Source organism: Aythya ferina, assembly GCF_964211825.1.
Source record: "Aythya ferina genome assembly, chromosome: 8".
NCBI lineage: Eukaryota > Metazoa > Chordata > Aves > Anseriformes > Anatidae > Aythya > Aythya ferina.
This window is the reverse complement of record NC_140304.1, coordinates 4,141,645-4,161,160: the sequence shown is the minus strand read 5'-3', so window position 1 is coordinate 4,161,160 and position 19,516 is coordinate 4,141,645. Positions and strand designations below refer to the sequence as shown.

General features: G+C 38.0%; 2 protein-coding genes across 10 annotated transcripts in view; one reads left to right on the top strand and one right to left on the bottom strand.

The window, feature by feature from the left end:
- The window catches only part of PLPPR5 (phospholipid phosphatase related 5), a 286,848-nt gene extending 268,169 nt beyond the window's left edge, over nucleotides 1-18,679 (top strand). For 7 of the 8 annotated variants that reach the window (XM_084527296.1, XM_084527290.1, XM_084527295.1 and 4 more), the window contains one exon: nucleotides 14,844-18,679. In XM_084527296.1, the coding sequence (XP_084383422.1) occupies nucleotides 14,844-14,943 (100 nt within the window). In that variant the 3' untranslated portion in view covers nucleotides 14,944-18,679. The remainder of the gene's footprint in view (nucleotides 1-14,843) is intronic. The other variant, XR_014695394.1, reaches the window with a different exon arrangement.
- SNX7 (sorting nexin 7) overlaps nucleotides 1,568-19,516 on the bottom strand; it is a 32,142-nt gene continuing 14,193 nt past the window's right edge. Inside the window, exons 7-9 of one of the 2 annotated variants that reach the window (XM_084527286.1) lie at nucleotides 19,058-19,144; nucleotides 12,324-12,476; nucleotides 1,568-7,537 (exon numbers count right to left, since the gene is read on the bottom strand). In XM_084527286.1, the coding sequence (XP_084383412.1) occupies nucleotides 7,358-7,537; nucleotides 12,324-12,476; nucleotides 19,058-19,144 (420 nt within the window). In that variant the 3' untranslated portion in view covers nucleotides 1,568-7,357. The remainder of the gene's footprint in view (nucleotides 7,538-12,323; nucleotides 12,477-19,057; nucleotides 19,145-19,516) is intronic. The other variant, XM_084527287.1, reaches the window with a different exon arrangement.

Genomic DNA, 19,516 nt, shown 5'->3' with positions numbered 1-19,516 from the left:
CCCGTGATCTCCCTTGAGCAATGTGACCAAGCACAGGAGCAATCCTTTTGTTCCTCAGCCTGTCCCTCATCCCGCAGCAGTGCTGCAGCTCGGCGAGGCAGGGGTTCCTTAGCCCAGCAGACCCCCAGCCTCCATCAGGGATCTTCGTCCCCTCTCCGAACGTGGCTGCAAAAGCCCTTGTGAAGCCTGGGAGAGGAGCTGGGTCTGAGCAGGAAGCAGCGCGTGAACTGCGGGAAGTGGCTCTGCAGCTCTTACGGAAAGGCAAGTTAAGAGGAGGGTGGGAAAAAAAAGAAATTGTGGATTTTCTAACAGGAGCTGGGTAAGACTTGCTGGTTTGACCCAGAATATTAGATATTTTGGATAGAGCCGATGCTTTTCTGTACTGAGAGTCTTTCTCCTTCAGCAATAACTCAGAAATGGAGAGAAGGCTAGAATAAGACCTTCAGTCTTCAGCAGAACTATATTTCTTCATTAGCTATACTGATCAGTGAAAAAAATGAGGCACAACTACATTTGTATTATATTTTTAAACTCTTCTAAGAATTGCATGCAGTCTAAAAATGTGTGCCTCTAACAGTGCATGATCGTCATCCCAGAAAAATACAAAACTAGTTGCTTTTCCTGCTTTGCATCTCTCCTTTTATATTTCTCCATTATTTTTCTTCCATGCAATGTAATAGTAACAAAATATGTGGAATCATAGGAATGAAACGACATGCTGAAAGGTACCAATAAATATTGAACAATTGCCTTTACTATGTTAAGCTGTCACAATTAATTTGCTTACAAAATCCGTACTGTCCTGTTAGTGAATGAGCACATAGCCTCCAGAGAGCTATTCTGACTTAGCTATTTTCTCTTGAACCCAATTGCAAATGGATTAAATCTTTCTCTATCCTTGCTTTAGCCTTCCATTACTGTCAGCAAACAGAGTATCTGCCAGGTTTTTTGTTTATTGCACAAGGTATTGTTAGTGGACAAAATCAGGCAATAATGTACTAAATTCCTGTAATGGTTTTTCTCTTTATAGAATTACTCTCTATTTTTGCTTTATTTTATAGATTCATAAAATTTAATTTAATTATTTATTTTTTTTTGGTTGAAAGGGAACCTCATAATCACCCCTCTTTTGATTTTATTAGCTAGAAGCTTTGGACTCTTGTGCTGAGATATATGTAGAGACAGGGTATATGGAAGTATCAAGCAGTAAAGAGATGAAAAAAAGTGTTAGCATCTTGAAACTTCAATGAGCTGCTGCTCATCTAGGCAGTCTCAGCAGTGTTACAGGCTCAGGACAAGCTTTGTGGGGCCCCAGCAATTCTTACGGGCTCCTGTGTAAGAGATGCAGTTGCTCATGACAACTGTTTTTGGCTTGTAACTGAGTGACCAAACAGTTCTCTACGTAAAAGTGAGAAACTTTGTGATATTTGTACATATATAGAGCCTCCTGTTCAGCTCTCATTTTAGAGACAAGGTTTTCAACACCTGATGAAAGCTTAACTTGATTGAAATGAACACAATTATAGAGTTCAAATAATAATTAAAAAAAAAAATCATTTGCCAAAGAGCCTTGTGAGATGCTTTATTTACAGTAATGCTAAGGATTAAATAATTTCCCATTAGAACATACTGCAACCACGTATTTCTGAATAAAGAAGTTAGTTTGCTCAGACAGGCAGTTGAGTTGCCTTTAAGCTGGCTTACTGTTGTAACACTTAAGGACCAGTGAATCCTACCCACTACAGGGCATCAACATTGCCTCGATTGCAAGGAAGTTTGGATCTGACAGTTAATGGCTTACTTGCAACTTGTGGTTAATTATTAATGCAGACGTAACAATGCTTATTCCTTAAATAACCTTGTAAGCAATACAATTATCACAGGAATTATTCCTGCTGAAAACCCAGTGTCATGCCACAGTCTAGATCAAAAATTTTAAAACTCAAAGTAGAGCTTTTTGCCTGTAGGAAAATTAACATCATTTTTTTTTCATCATTATTTCCATTATATTTGAAACAAAGACATTCTTTTAGAGCTCAGCCCTAGTAGTGATGAAGTCTGCACCAGGCAACCATCACCAACCATTCAGTGCCGTGAGCCAGTGATGCCCTAGCAGTACAAGCAGTCTCTGCTTTACCTTTGCTAGTGACAGTTTGCACTGGTGACAGCTCCTGTTAGGTTGCTGAGAAACCTTTTGGTCATTTCTTTGTATGTGCTTTCAATCTAGCAGAAAAGAGAAATGCATTGTTTATAGGCTGCAGATACGAAGCACCAGCATAGAAAGAGGATGCATATTCTCAACAAATGACCTTTTCTTGTCTTGAGTATCTTCCTCTTTATGGTCAAGCCACAGACCACAGAAAGTAACCCCGGCAGCCATGCTGGCCGTGCAGCAACAATACTGTGTGAGGAAGCTGGTTGTGGTTAACCAGTAGCTGAGATTTGCATGTTGAGTTCAGAGGAAAAGGCAGCTTTTTCTTTATATTTTTTTCTTTCTTTCTTTCAAACAATCATTTGACTTGTGCTTTCCAAGTGTCTGTACATAAGTTCAAAATGTTGTAATGGGCAAAACTACCTGACCAGTAACTCATGACAACTTACCAATGCTCTTATTTCTGGTAGTGGGCAAAAAAAAAGGCATCAGTGCAAAAACTGGAACTGTTGGGCCCAGAAACCTCTGGAAGGTACAGCTGGGGCACTGCAGAGCAGTTCCCCCCCCTCCCCAGACATCCTTCTGCCCACCAGAACTCACTGGTCCCGGCAAATACTTGTAACAAGTTGTCAAGACCAGATATAAATAAAACTCATTATGAACCACTGCTTCTGGTTGCCAGAAGAAACTCGTAAGCTGTGGCGGTTATATATTCTCTAGGTGGTGATTACCTAGCTAGGAAAGTGGAGATGCAGGCTGAATTTTCTGTTTTACAATAAAACAATAATGTTTTTAAAGTGCCCCCGCATAAATTTGAGAGAAAAAAAAAAAAAAACACACCACTGGATGGGAAACTTTCTAGCTCTCAGAGCTGTTGTTTGGGGCTCTCTGCAGACAGATACACGATACACTAAGACTTCACACTGGTTTTACACTGACTTCTTTTCTAGACAATTAGAATCACCTTTTCAGTGTTTAATTTCAGAGGGCAAATTTGAAGAAGGAAAATAGAGGTGACCAGACTGAACCTTTTTTGCTGTAAGCAGCTAAAAGTTGAATTCTTAGTCAGACTCCTGGCACTTCAGAAATCATCTTAAGTGGCTAGGCTCTAACAGTCTGTACAAAGCTATCTGAAAACAGCTGAAAGAAAATCCAAAGTATAAGCAGGTTGGTTATGAGTTTAAGAATAGTTTAAGCTTTTTCTAAGCAGTTGCCTAAGGAAGTTGAGACTCCATAACATTAACAGTCATTGGAAACAGGGCTAAAGACACAGTATGTTTTCTAAAATAGTAACTGTTTGCACAACACAAAGAGAACATTTGATTGTACTTAACAATAGACCTTGTTTTTCCATGATAGAAAATCAGAAAATCGAGATAGAAAAATCATGATCAGAAAATCATGATAGAAAATCAGAAAATCAGAAAAATAACAACTCAATCACAAGAAAGCCTCTACATAGCTAGTGGGTCTTTTCCCATAACTTATGGCCTAGCTAAAAAGGAAAATTAATTAAAAATAAAGCCTAAACATGACGAACTGCAGCCCAGTTTTTACTAAGGATGCAAAATCCCTCCTGGTGCTCTGATTTCCAAACACCTTAGAGAACAGCTCTCTGCTCTGGCAGAACATGCAGGTAAAAATCAATGCCACAGACACTGGTATTCCCATCCCAACTAACCAGACACTGCCTTTTCTCACAGGAGCTTAGGCATGCTATTTAATTTTTTGTTACACTTAAACATTCATATCCTTCCAGGTAAGCCTGTTCAGGCTCACTTTCTTGAACTTTCTCTTCTCTGTCATTCAGAGTGCTACTGCTGCCTATCTTGTAGGAATCCTGCTTATAGGATTGTATACTACTGAGAGATTAGGAGCTAAAAACAGCAGGCAAAATTCAGAATTAATAAATGCAAATTAATGCTCACTGGGGAAAAGCCAATTCTCCTATAAATACACACTGATGAAAATTAAATTATTTAGTAACCTTCAGAATAGCACATAATGTTATGAAATAGCAACTTAGCATTCACTGGTACTTTAAAAAATAAATCAGAAATAGTAAAGAATGAGGAAAAAAATCAAAGCACAATTATGGGAATGTGGACATTTCTGGTGTGCCTGCATTTTGACCACTGGTTGCAGCAGAATGAGAAAATACAGAGGAAAGCAGCAACAATGAGCGCAGATACGGAATGGCTTTTGTAGAAGGTCGTGTGGTAAATCCTAATTCAATGTGGTAAATCCTAAAAAGTTAGATGGAAGAAAAAAAAAAAAAAAAAAAAAAAGGAAAGGCATTAACCACTATTAAGCACATTGATAGAAGCTCTGACATTAAAAAAAAATAATAATAATCACAGCAAGGATATGCTGGAGAAAGAGCATGGCACTGCCATGTGGTTCTTCCCTGCCTCCTGTGAGCACCTGCTGCCAGCACAGCGGGACAGGGCACCCCATGGCACGGCCCTGCTCCATCCTGATGCTGACTTGCCTCTGGTCTGTACAGCTGGCAAGCTCCTGCAAGTTTTCCAGGCTGGGAGAGGCATGAGCTTCCCCTAGGATTTCACAAGCATCTTCCCTGCTATAATATTATAGCTCAAAGAGATTGATCTAAATTTTCATTAAGGCTTCATGGGGCAGCATGGGACCAGCCATCCCTGTAAAAAGTAAAGCCTGCTAAAAAGGCTGGACTCGTAATCTAGATTGCTTAGGATCGAAGGCACAAAATGACTCATCAGCTGAATGTCCTGCTTGGACAGGTCCACAGCCACCCAAGTGCAGCTAAGTGCTGAACAACTGCAGTCATTGTCTGAATGACAGAAGTGGGATCACAGAGTATCACCAAAACCAGGCAAAGGCTGGCACCGTGCTGCTTCACGAGGCCAGAGCCATGGTGAGGATGGCACTTGTTCTTCTCAAACTCTGACTTAGGCTTGCTCACACCGTAACTGCCAAGGAGAACAACTACAGGAGTTAGAACTGCAGGCTGACAGAGTTCAGTGACTGGAATATGTCAGTGCATACTGCGCTAGTGAATCATAGCAAAACTCTCTTTTCCTTTTTTTTCTCTTTCACTTCCATACCAGCCATCCAAAGAGGGAAGAAGTTAAGTATTATAGGCAGGTCAGCTGTGGGAGTAAAAGGCTATTGATCGGCCTTGATCTGGCAAACTCCAAAGTTCTTGTGTTGGCAGGATGAGTGCTTTGACAAACATATCAATGTAGAAATAGTCTGCTTCATGAACTATCATTTTTTTATCTTTTTAAAAACGTCAAATGAGATGCTTAATAGACGAGTAAATGCTGCAAACTGAAAACCGAATTAACAGGACTTTAAAGCAGTATTAATCTCACAGAACAGGTTCAGCATCTTCCCATGCCACTTTGCCATGGGGTGACTAGAACAATCTATTAAAACAATCCTAAATTGCTCCTTGCAGACTACACTATGTAATTTTACAAATATAGGCAATTACTCAACAAAGAGAATATAACAAGCGCTCTAAAATACCAAAATACTTCTTAAAGACTAGAATGGAGAATGAAGACGGCCTTTTCTTATTAAACTTTTTATTAAAATTGAGCTATTTTTTACATATTTAAAATACTTTATATCCAAGTTATGCAATATGTATGAAAACAATTGTATGCAAACACTTGCATAAAAATATGTAAAATCACAACTAAGCAATATAAAGCAATATATAGCATGTTCCAAAATGTGTTTCAGGACTAGAATACCTGAGTTTTCAATAAGCTGGTTTCCTGCGTTTCACTGATTTTAACAGTTATATTTAACAATATATCTGATCTCATATAAAGCACTTCTTTGGTTGGGAGAAACTGCATGGAAAGGTAGAGATCAAGCAGAGATACTACTCAAGGCCTGTCTTCAGAATCTTCTTCTCCGTGACGATCCACCGTTTGAGATGCTAAGAAGGACTCCCATGTAGCAAGGCACTTAAAAAAGAACACAGATACATATTAATATAGCAGACAGATTTCTGTAGAACTGGTAGCCAAGGAGAAAAAGAAGAAAAAAAATAGCAGAATACATATGCATTGTCACAAGCTGTTTCTGTGGGACTACGGTAAGAGCAAAATATGGTTTCCTAGGCAGCTCAGTGATATGCAAAATGTTAGCCAACATGCTGAGTGAGCTGTAAAGGTCACTTTTCCATAATGACAAGCACACAGTGTGAGCATCGTAATTGTATGTGTTATCACGGGAGATGCTAACATTAATTATGCCCTTCTTTAATCTCTCCCTTTAGTTACAGGCAAAGATCTCCTCCAAACAGAAAGCACAGTCAGGCACAGTTTCTGCATAATCTCTATGGATTCCTGTAGTATACTCAATTCTTTCCAAGTTAAATTAAAACATTTTTTTCTAAACACACAGATAATTCCTTTCCGCCCTGAGTAATGAGAAAGAAATGGGACAAGAAAGGCAGGAGGCTGGGGGGAGACTGTCGTCTTTACAACAAATGTTTCTCTCCTAAAGGAAAAACGTATTCATAACTGTATAAGCTATTGTTTTGATTTGAAACACCAACACTGTAGTCAGTAAAAGGAAAAAACAAAAATAAAATTAAATAAATAAAAATATATGACTTTGGTTCAGTTTGGTTTAAATTAGTGTTGGCATCTTGGCAAACCTATATAAATCATAGAGTATTCTTGAGAATCATGGCAAGCCTATCACTATGGTTTGCTGATGTTTCTTACCGAAGTACCAGGTTTCTGCCATTTTAAGTCTGTCAACAAACAGTACAGCTAAACTTATGCAATAATTTTACATTGAACAGTCTTGTTGTTGAATGACATTTTTTTCTGAACCACAGCTTAATTTATACCATGTAACTTCATGTCTTGCCATTCTGTAATTTCAGTAATGTGAATTAAATATATATATATATCATATATACTGGCTGGAATATAAAAATGGCTGTCTATTATCTCTGCAACACTGATCCAAAATGCATGTCTTAAAATGCAGTCACACTATGTTGCTTACCCAGATAAATATAATCTACTAAAGCCTTTCCAGACAAAGATGCAGAGCATTTTCTCAGGTATACAAGTTACTTGGTTTTTATTTATCCTAATTTATGTAACCAAAACATACTTTCCAAAATGTAAGAGAAATAGTGGCTCATTTCACTGGCAGACATCACAGTGCTGCTACAGCTGACAAGTTTTATAATTAACCATACCAAGACAAAACTAGGTCTCTGTGCCTTAGGCTCAAGCTTTTTATATTGTGAAGCATGAACTGCATAAATGACATTTTGTTAGTGATGTATACTTCAGCATTATTACAGAATGATTTTACTTGGTTCTCCTGTGAGGGTAAAAATGGAGATCTGAACAGAGGATCAGCCAGCTTTCACAAAGAGACAGAAAGGAAAAAAAAAAAAAAAAAAAAAATCAAATGCAGGAAATTAAATGTGCATGCATAGGATTGAAATTCATAATCCAATTACTTGTAAAAGCCCCACAGAAGACATAACGAAACCTAAATATACAAAATGAAAAAAGCAAGTGCTTAAATAAGGCTACTTTACCTAAAATAGTCTGCCTACTACTGCAGGTCACACATCTGTTCTGCAACACCATTTTTAGAAATAGCAGTGAGAGGTTTCCGTATACTACAATTGCATATCATACTAAAAAGGAGATATAAAAATAGAACATGTAGTAGGGATGATAACAGAAGCAATGTGTCACATGCCATGTGTGTTTCTGTTCCAGTTTCCTAATTTTCCATGGTTGATACCTTAAAAATACCCTTTATGACAATATTTCCTAGAGAAGAATCTGAAAATGTAGTCTTCCATGTGTGAGAGAGACAAAGATCACTTTCATAGTGTCTGGGTGCAAGGAAACAAAAACTGGAGTCAATAGAAATAGAAAAATGCTGATTCCTAGTATAATAATAAATAAACACAAAACAACAACAAAACAAAACAAAAACAAAGAAAGAAACAAAAACAGAACATTAAAGCCTTCATGAAAGTATGTAAAATAAATGTCTATGGTTGAAATGATTGAGGGTTCAAAGATGGAGCCAGGCTTTGAAACAACATTCACAGAGACAAACTGGCACAGCCATGTGGGAGCTTTTGAAAATCACATGAAGTTTGTTAACTAAATTCCTGGGTAGGGAATTCCTAAATTCCTATGGTAGGATGTGATCAACATGCATAAGCAGCTGACTTTGGTACACAACCAAATGACTAGTTAAATGCATCACAACAGAGGCCTCCAGGGTAAACAACAAATCTCATCTATTTTTCTACAGCTTATATGAGACAGATACATATAGGCTTTGGAGATAGAGGGAAGTTACTCCAGTGGGGAAGGAGTATTGTTTTGACCTAATGAAATTATTGGATCAATTTATGCCTGCATGACAATGTAGATCACAGGAACGAACCAAATTAGGCTTGGAATAGTTAGGAAAATCAAGAAATGTATGTTTCTGGAAAAGAGTAAGCTGTGTCAATGCCGATAAGAATCTCACTACCCTATCAAAGATAAGTTTAGCTTTATATCAGATTAATCTGCAAAGGTTTAAACAGGATTAGTTTGACATGGCAAAAACAAAATTAGAGGCTACACATTAAAAGAAGGTGCATCCTTGCACAAGGAAAAACATGTTCTTTCAATGCCGAAATGAATTAAATATCATTCCACACTATGAAAACAAACAAACAAACAAAAACATAACCCACAATCTTCCTGCAGTTACTAGAGTACTTTATAAGCAATGGAAAACCAAACTCTGGTATATTTCCTGGATTTACAAGATCTGACTGGTATTTGGATTGTGCTGCAAAACCCATTTGTTCAGATCACAGAATCACAGAACTATAGGGGTTGGAAGGGACCTCGAAAGATCATCAGGTCCAACCCCCCTGCCAAAGCAGGTTCCTCAGAGCAGGCTGCCCAGGTAGGCGTCCAGACAGGCCTTGAATATCTCCAGAGAAGGAGACTCCACAACCTCCCTGGGCAGCCTGTTCCAGCGCTCCGTCACCCTCACTGTGAAGAAGTTCTTCCACATGTCAGTGCGGAACTTCCTGTGCTCTAACTTGCAGGCATTGCCCCTTCTCCCTTGTCCTATCCCCACAAACCATATTTGTTTTTTTTCTGAATAGAATATGTTAACGAAGTTATTTGCTGAGAAAAGTAAATGTTTTTTTTGTTTGTTTGTTTTGTTTTTGTTTTTTTTTGTTTTGTTTTGTTTTTTGATGTAAATATCCTGAAGACTATGGTAAACATGAGGGGGAAAAAAAAAGGGAAAATGTAGTAAATGTTTAATCACTCTTGCTCTCTGAAGCCAAAGTTCAGCATTCCTGGTTGCCTGGATTGGTGACTTGTATGAACCAGGAAGACTTCAGACACCCTAGTTAAATAACAACAACTACTCCTTTGTATCTTGTTTTGGTTTTAGCAATGCTTTATCCTTAGGGAGCTGCAGAATATCTATACCTAACTTAATGAAAAGACTGTGATTCTGTGATTCCCGGTGACACGCAGCTTTCTCAGCTGTATGCTCCACCCTGTGGACAGTTTGTGATTTCAACCATTCAGAAGATAGTATCTCTTCTGAACTGAGCTGTGCTACTTCAGACAGTTGTGTCATACCTAAGGCATGGGAAAAAGCAGTAAAATAAATGGTACAGCACCAACACATGCTTCATTGAAGAACTCTTCTCTGTAAGGCAAACAAAATGATGCTGTTTTCTTCAGAAACTGGAGTAAAGTCCTGACTTTCTTTTTAAATTAAAACCTTTTCATATTATTTCAGAAAATCCTCCCTGTTTTAGCAATGCACTTACAGTCATTTTTAATACAGTATGTTACTGGCCTCAAGTTTGAATACAGGGAGAGTAAAACATTTTTCAACTCTTTTCTGGAAGAAAAGGACAGGCAGTAAAGAACTTTATGAACTCTTGAGACCAACTACAGGAATTCTAAGTGATTAGTCAGTCGTGGTAACTGGGTACCAAAATGGCATCATATTCAAATGTATTATAAGACAGCTTGCACATTATCCCAGGAAAGACATCATTCTCATGGGTCTGCATAAGAGCACCTATAAATTTGGAGCACTGGGCATTAATTAGTGCCTTTGTTACTGAAGCACTGAGAGACAGAAAGGGATTGGTGATACCACAGCTGTAGAAACAAAGGAACAATTCTTACTCAGAAGATTGTGTTTAAGGTAGGATTTTGTTTTTTATGGAAAGCATAAAAACTGCATTCTGATGCTACGGATTATGAGAATCCCTTTCGGAGGTTTCACTTCTAAACAGGGAAAGCAGATGCTAGTGTTTCTTTTTCTGCTGTTTTCAGGAGTGCAACACCTATAGTTTGTAATATAAGGGCTTCTGACTGTAATCACTTCTTCAATAATTAACCATTGTTAGTAACCACAGGTCTCCAAAAAAAATGCACGTTACATTTAAACTCCCAAACTGAGTATTAACTTTACAGAAATCTCTTGAATGTCAGTATTAAAATAAAATGTTTCTGTTAAAACCAACAACAAAATGATAAGCACTCACATTTCAAACAAGTTAGCATAATGTTTACTGTTATTAAAACCAATGCACCAATCCAATACGGTATTTTTTTCTAAATTTTAGATCTATCAACGCATAACAGCAAACATATTTTATGCAGATTTCAATATGTAAGAAAAGCACCAACAAAGAATAATGTTTCAATATAAACCAACTTGTCCAGTATTTCAGAGGCTATTTTTAAAAAAAAAAAAAACACCAGTAGTTACAAAAATACTTGAACCATTTTTTGCAGTTTGTGACTTAATGATAGTAATTTCATGTATACTATGAGATTTGGCAGTCTGAATTAAAATTCTAATTCAGCAAAAAGCAGTTTTAGGCAGGACAAAGATAGAAAGAATGATTTTTGTGTTTTAATTTAGCTAATCATTCATGAACAAAACATTCCAGTATATTTAGCATTGATTTAACATACATATTCATGATATAGAAGCCAGAGATCAGCAGCAACTGAAGAAAATGTGAGAGGATGCCAAAAGTTTGCTGCCTGATTTCAGAAAATATTTTGATCTTTACATGTAACAACAGATTGTCAATGTCCGTGCATCTCACAGGCTGCATGCTAATTAATTAGACTTGATGATCATGAGCTCTGTCTTTTCAATTATGTTCTGACAAAATGATTTCTAAAATCAGGACACTGATTTTACACTGAGGCTAATACTCAAGCCATAAAAGTTCAGAATATGGGATTTGAAGTTACAGATATCAATGTGTATCTGTGAAGAATACTGATTTATGATTAATAGATAGCTAACTGTACTCCTTTTTCCAATATAAGGAGAAGTTCTTTAAAAAAAACTCCAGATCTATGGGATATTTTCAAAATAAGCACTTCAATCAACATGTTTCCTATGAAGAAATTTCACAGAATACTTAAAGAGTTGTTGTTAAATGTCTTCAAGTTCTACTGCTTAGTATATATTTCTTGGAATTCTTACCAATGATGTTAGCTATGGCATTTGAGTTGAAATTAAAATTTTATCTCAGCCATTTTTCTTTCTTCCCAAAGTATTAAGTTTCAGTTATAAAAAAAAATAATATAGTAACTGCATACATCTGTGTATCTTATAAAAATGTGTAATAAGCTTTTTGTACTGACAGCTCAAAATTGTATTGATACTCTTTATTGCAGTAAATTTTGATTATTTTATGAACGACAATCCCTTAGCGAAATAACTTTCTGAATGTGCTGTTTGAAAAGCAATTACATTTAAATGTTTTCCTCATTCAAAATCATTGTAAAATGTTGGGGCTTCTTCGTGCAGTTACAGCAAAAGGCTGAAAATATAGCAGCTGACATTGAATCAAAAAATATCTTCCAAATTCTTGTGGTTAGTAAAACAAGACTGCCCTCTGTCGATGATGAACTCAGGATCAACCACTTGGGCACAAATAAAATACATTCTACTTAAAACATGTCAAATTAGGGATAACTGCCTCCTTCTGCCCACAAAAACTTATTCTGAAGTTAACACAAGTTTAAACAAAGATGCAAATGTCTTTTTTAGATACAGTGCATTGATTTCTCCACTGAAATAATTAATGAAAAAAAAATGCTATGAGAAAGGGTTTTACCTCTTCATAATAATGGAGATTATTGTCAGCCATATTACCGAATGCCAATCTCATATCACACTGCATATTTTGCTTCCACCTGTCCCAGTCTGCTTTCAGAGCATTATTGGCACATTCTACTTTGTCTTCAAGTTTCCCAATCTCTTCTGAGAACTAAATATGAATTGTAAACATAAAAAAAAAATAAAAATTAGTAGAGTCATGATTTCAAATGTGATTGAAAACAAATGATCATAGTGCAGTAAGATGAACAGAACTGCAGAACCAAGGTTGGTATTACAATTAGTACATCCGTTCCCACGGATAAATTTTAAATTATGTTCTTAATGAATAGCTCAGTACAATTTCTGAAATATTAATAGCAGAAATTCCAGATGGTAACTAAAGTGTTGCTGAAAATATTTTTATTGACTGCGAAGTTACAGACTGTGGCACCTCTTTACTTGCACTTGACAGTAATTCATTAAAAAAAGGAAACTTAAAAGGCTTTACTGGAGCAGAATCAACTATACAAATTAGATTTGGACAGAAAAACTGAGAAAACCCTGACAGAACCTTTGATGACCTCAGGGAAAATCAGAATGGGGGAAACAGCAGAAATCACACACACAAACTTTCTGATTTCTTGCCTGTCAACTTGCAATTTTTTATTGTGGAACTAACCTCTGTGTGACCATGTGAGGAAGGCAGAAATACAGAAGTAGAGAAAGAAATTAAAACAGGATTTCTGCAGAGCAGGAACTCCTTCACAGGGATCCAGGATCAAAAACCTTGAGGGCAGCTACTATGCAGACATTATTTTCTTCTAATTGCTGGAGATGCCCAAAGTGAATTTCAGCTAATGGGAATCAGTAAGTAGATAGAGGGCCCCTCTTTAATGAGTCTTCTAGTCCTCTCAGTAATTTTGTACCTATTGTTATTTGTTAATCAGCTCTGTTGGTTCTGGCTGGCACCCAATTGCAGAATGAAGTAAATCTTCTGCAGCTACAGCGCGATTCAGTGCCTTGGGACTGCACAGAGACTGTGACAACCCTAGGGAAGTCAGGCATAAATGCCACCAATAACCAACAGCAATCAGGAAAAGCTGATCCTTACACTGTTTCTATTGCAACTCAGGTACCATACATCGTCCTTTTCTTCCTTGTACTCTGCTATCAGGCAAATTGTTTTTTCTTCATATAACAACTCTGTAAAGTTGGATAGCTCCTCATCAGTTCTGCAGAGCTGGTGCTGTCATTGGTATTAACTTCCAACTCTTTTACAGGATTTTCAGGGGATGCTTAGGCGATTCACAGAATGCAGAAATGTCAAACTTCAGAGCAGGATATGGAAGGGTACAATCTGCAGCTTCCAGCTTAAGCCATGCACGAAGGGCACCATTCCAGTGCCACAGCTGCAAGTGCTGCAGGAATCAGAAATAAACTAAGCAACACTGTCTGAATCAGTGACAGAATCTGAGACCAATCCTTAAAATTTATGGAGGTATCAAGGAAGGATGACAGCTCATAAATGTTTCTTGTGTGTCCCTGAAGCCAAGAAGAGCCACATATGCTTTAACCAAGTAACTCATGCTTGTGTACATTTCCACTATGCAATGCCCAGCAGAAATCCTGTTCACACTCCATATAGTCAGCATAAAATTGTCACCAAGATCACTCTGAAGTCAGTCAGTTTGTACAACCTTCTGGGAATCCACTGTCTGGGATCTACTGACTGCTGACTCTGGGCCACACTATAACAAGAGGTACTGCTTCTGCCAAAAACAACCCTTCCAAGAACAAAAGGTCAAGTGAAAACATAAGATATTTAATTTCCAAACCACAGATGCAAATTCAAAGTTTGACAAAGTGGAGTCCTTCACCTCTCCAAGTAGCCACAGAATGGGAAAAATGAAAGGAATTTCATCTGAATGGATTTTTTCCCACATTCCACAATACAGAGATGAATACACATTTTTAGTTGGACTTTATTTCTAAACTGATTTTACTTGCTACACATTTAGATTCACAAAATACTGGATATTATTCGAGAACAAAATGAAAAAAAATATTATTTCTACTTTACTGAAAAACCCAAGTTCTATTATCTAGACAGATCAGTAATCAAACTAGGGACAAGTGTAATTTCATCAACTACCAACAGTGTATTTGATATGAAAAGGTTAATCCAAAGTTTAAACGTGGAGGAATTACCTCTAAAGACATTACACACAACTGGATTAGGTATCTTGGGCATGTCCCAAGTTAATTGCCTTTCCTTCTAACACTATAAAAACAAATGCACAGCAAATACTGAAAATAGTGAATATTTGTAGCTGATTTAGAGTAAGAAGGTGAGTTGAATCAATTTTTCTGCTTTTGCAAGAAAAAAAGTTCTTATTTGAAAATGAGCTAGACAACATGCTTCTGTTGTCAGAACTTCTCTGATTTCAAACTCCTGGAGCAGCGTCCTCCCTTTATCTTGTTCTTTATATCTTTAAGACATTTATTTTACAGTTTGTTTTTGTCTTGCCTTTTCCAGGAACTTCGAATTTCTTCCACGGTGTAGCCATGATGTGATGTGGACAGGCAGACTGTTCTACATCCCTACCTGGATACGCAGTTTAAACATCACCCTCTAAAGCCCCAAAGAAACTGTGTGTTGTATCAAGGCGAGGGTTGGACCTAGGGTCTAAAGACAGCGTTATGCCACACTTCTTCATCTCGACTAGAAAGGTCTAAGATCTACTTTTTCACAGCTGATAAGAAATATTAATACCATCTTCTTCAGCTGACATGACAGCAGAAATCAAAGAATGCCCTGGTCTCTGAACGAACACATCCACCCAGTGTGTTCCTGATTTACGAGGTGTACGTTGTTACAATTTATCCTACCAATTAAATATGGTCCTGAATCCATTTTCTTACACTAATCTCACTGAGGCAGCTAGTGTGATGAATAAAATCTTACATCAGTGGTTCCTGCAGGACAGCATGATGTTCACCAGACGTCATACAGCTGGCCAGAAGGTGTAAGCTAGACACTGCCAGGGCACAGCACTACTGGACATGCACAGGGCGACTTGTAGCCAGAGGAACTTGGCCCAAAAGCCGAACTACCCGGTAAGTGACACAACACTTTACAGTATCTCACTATGCAAACCAGCATGACTTTTAATCTACTACATGCATTAATCCTACAGTTTGGTGGTACTAACCCTGTTCAGCCTGGAGTTGAAATTATCTATTCAGAATGTGATAGATTCAGCACGGCTTTTCTTCATTCCAAGCCTGAATACTAGAATCGTAAGTCAGCATTAATGCCTATCTGGTGCCTGTCTGAATGACTGCCTTCTGCGCTGCCTAAAGCTTGGAGTGGAAGGCCAATGTTTGGCTTTTTAAAAGCACTACAAGCAGCTGGTTCTAAAAGCCTGGTGGGAGAAGCACGGCTCCAAAACGTTTTTGTTTTTTTTTTCCCCAGCCAATGGACATTACATCTCATGAGGTTTAATTCATGATTCCAGCCTGTTTCAGCTGCACTGACCTTGAAAATGTTTTGCATTCTCCTGTTGTATAACCACCTGTTTGTTAAATCATTTAATGTTTGCTGTGACCAGTGCTGAAGATCTCACAGCCTTTTATCAGCTCTAACGACAGTCTAAGGTTCCTTATCTGTGGTGGAAATGTACTTCAGATAAGATTAGAATTCATGCCACTCATTGTCAGCAGAATTTCTGGCTACTAGATTGCACTGACAAGTTCAATCTGACGTCTGTGAGATCATTAGAAGCTACATAAGGTATGCCTAGGAATAGAAATGTGAAAATAAAGCCAAACTCAGCATTTGGCACCAATTCCAATAACAGTACTTCTGTTTTCAGGCTTTTTTCCAATCTCCTATCATTCTGAAATCAGTCGGGTTACAAATGTTAGCAAAATAGCTCAAGATGTAATAAAAATTAAAACATAGTAAAAGCAGATGCAGGAAACAGTTAAAAGTTACCTGAACAGTTAAAAATAGCAGTACACCACTCTCCGTGGCCAAACTATCATTAATACAAAAAGCCTTCAACTTCTAATTAAGAAAAAAGTCTTCAGGATGTAGCCACCACTCAATTACAGAGGACAGGATTTTATGATTAGACTAACAGATATTCGTGTTGCTGCTCTCTTGAGTCTGCAAGGAGAATTGAGGTCTCAGCAACAGCATTTTTTGAAATAATTGAGAAACAGAGAGGCTGGAAAGATAAAGCAAAGGTCTGAACACCTAAGTAATCGTGTGATCTACAGGCTTTTACCAGAGCTGTAACAAGGAAATTCAGAAAAGACCAGGTTTACTGGAAGCAAGGACAAACCTCCTTATGGAGCAAAACACTGTCAATATATCAACATGGTATGATCAATAAATGCTAAAGGAAAAAATTATTCCTTTCTGTCTGTAACAGCTGAAGAAAACGGAGTGCGTGCACCTTGTCTGAGGACTCCATGAGATTATACCAGACATACTTTCTGAAAAGGCCGTGTCCTGCCAGGCAATGTCCCTTCCCTACGGTGAACAGCAGCAAGACCAGCTGCTCTACAAGTTGTATGAAATTGCCATTCATCACTGAGTCATTCTGTGCAAATGCAGTTGTTTTTAGCAAGTTGCCAACAAACCATACAAGTGGGAAGTACTGATAAAAGGGATGCAATGTTGCAAAGTTGATCTAACTAGCTGTGTACAAATAACTTAAATGGTGACCTGTGACACTCTTTTGGCAAAACAAATTCTTAGTATATACTGTGCTTTCACATACAACTAATAGACCTGTCTATGATACGGCCACGGTGAGACCTCACTTAGCAATCAATTGTCCAGTGCATAGACAGATATAGATAGGCTGAGACTAGAAATATTTAAGTAAAGCTGTGCTGGAAGATGGTCTTTGCTTATTCCTATAAATGTGAAATTAGTGTTATATAACATGTTAATTTATTTCCAAGAGAAACTGTATTTCAGTCACCATTTATGTGACATTCCCTATAAACCTGGGGGAGCAAAGAGCAGATGTGGTTCTCCTGGCAGCCGGCGATCTCTCTGACCCCTGCCGGCTGGTTCCTGGCTGCAGCGATGCCCCTGAACATCCCTGCTACCCTGGGCCAGGGAAACCCTGCGAGCCCCAACGCTCCCTCCCCCTCCACTCTCCGTGTTGCTCAGAGGCTGCCCCCTCCCCACCTTTCAGGTTTACAGATGTGGCCTGCACCCACCAAGTCCTTCATGACGGTGCAGGCAGGACAGCCAGGAGACAAACCTGGGGCCGGGGACACCACAGCTGGGGCTGCTGGGGAGACACGGTGGGCTGGGCGAGGAGCAGGCAGCATTGAAATATGCTGGCCTTGCTGGTAGCTGCAGCTGGCAGAGGACCAAGACCTGTCCTCCGTGCCCCATCTCCCAGCATGGGGGCTCCTCTGCCTCCTCGCATTTTGTAAGAGCTTTAAACGTTATCCCTAAACTAAGGACAGGAGAAGCAGCTGAGGAAGCCGAAAAACAGATAAGAGAGCAAAAAGGTAGAAAAATTCAAGTAAACAGAATTTCTGCTTCAGGAGAAAAAAAAATAAAAAATAGACGTATTTACTGACTGTCCCACTGCAGTACACAGAGACAAATTATGAAATACACCGTAGACATCACAATTTAGATAGTGGTAATATATTCTTATTTATTCATTTAACTGACAAGAAATCAAATGAAAATATGCACTTCAGCTGCCAAAAACTACCTAAACAGCTCATCTTTACATGAAAGCTAATTACAACAACCCTAATAAAAAATGTCTGAAATGTCAAGGACTTTCTCCATCGATACACCAGAAAGTTGCAGTAATTATTATCTAGTCATTTTTATATATTATTTACACTGTATAATGCTTGGTGTTAACACTATGCTAAAAGGACATTATTTAGGCTGTAGAGCTCAACTATTAAAAAATTTAAAAAATGCCAGTTCTGCTCTCCACCACAGCTCTAAGCTGCACAGCTGGTAATGGAGCAGTGCAGAAAAAGTGCCACCATTGCACAGGAGCAGGCTGAGGCCACAAGTGAGCCAGTGGCAACAGTGGGCAGGCCAGCACTGAGGTCGTGCAAATTTATCCCCAAATTCCTTTATTCATCCCACTGAACTTCACTGGTGGCTTTCAGGATGCCTGCTTCCATGAGTTACTACCGGTATGGTCTGACTGCTCCAGAATTAAGACATCCGAATGATAGTAAAAAAAAAAAAAAAAAAAATCCTAAAAAATAACCAAATAAGACAGAAACTTGAAGGAGCAAGATTGAGAGCTTTTCATTTTAAATATGTCTAATTGCTTTGCTCGTTCTACCTCCTTTTCCTTTCCTTTGTCAACAGAGCAGCAGCTATGAGAGCGCTGCAGCAAGTCTTACTTTCTCTTAACTCCCAATGGGGATGTAAAGAGAAATGTTAAAAATACACCACAGCACTGCCTGTATTGACAAAACATGATCCGTGGATGCCCATTATTACCAATCCTTTGCTACAGCTGCCTACCCACTGATGTGTTGCATGTTTCTCATGGTTGCCTCTGCCTAGCATGCACAGCTGCAAAGAACAAACTTTTTTAGAGAAAGTATGGGACATACAGAGACACTATACAGTTACAGAGCATGGCTTCACAGGACACGCTTTCTTCAGGGGATTCATCTCTTGCAGTTAGAGTAAGGCCTAGAATATTTCAGCATTCTGTACAGAGACATACTCACCAGATCCTTGTCTGCCTTTTTATTGGATAAAGCATCAATTTTGGAATCAAGCTCACTTTGAATGTGGTCTCTCCTTTTCAAAACACCCTTAAAATAAAAAATAATAAATAAATAAATAAATAAAGCACACTAAATTTTAGCCATGTATTCAGAAAACCATCAGACAATTTTGAAATTTAATAAATTAAGATCAGAGAATGAAACAATTCAAGAATTTTGGCATGATATAAGTACTTTTCTTTAAAAAATAAAATAAAATTGGGTAGTAAGGACTCATATTTCAATACCTACCTTTTATCTTATGTGATTTTTCTAGAATCTTGGTAAATCCAAAAGCAATGCCACAAGAATCTGCCATACACGGTATCATTGCTAACTGTATGAGAAAAACTGCAGCAGCAGTTAACTTAGTAGTAACTCAACCTACAATATATTCATTTTAAAAAAGCAACATGAGTT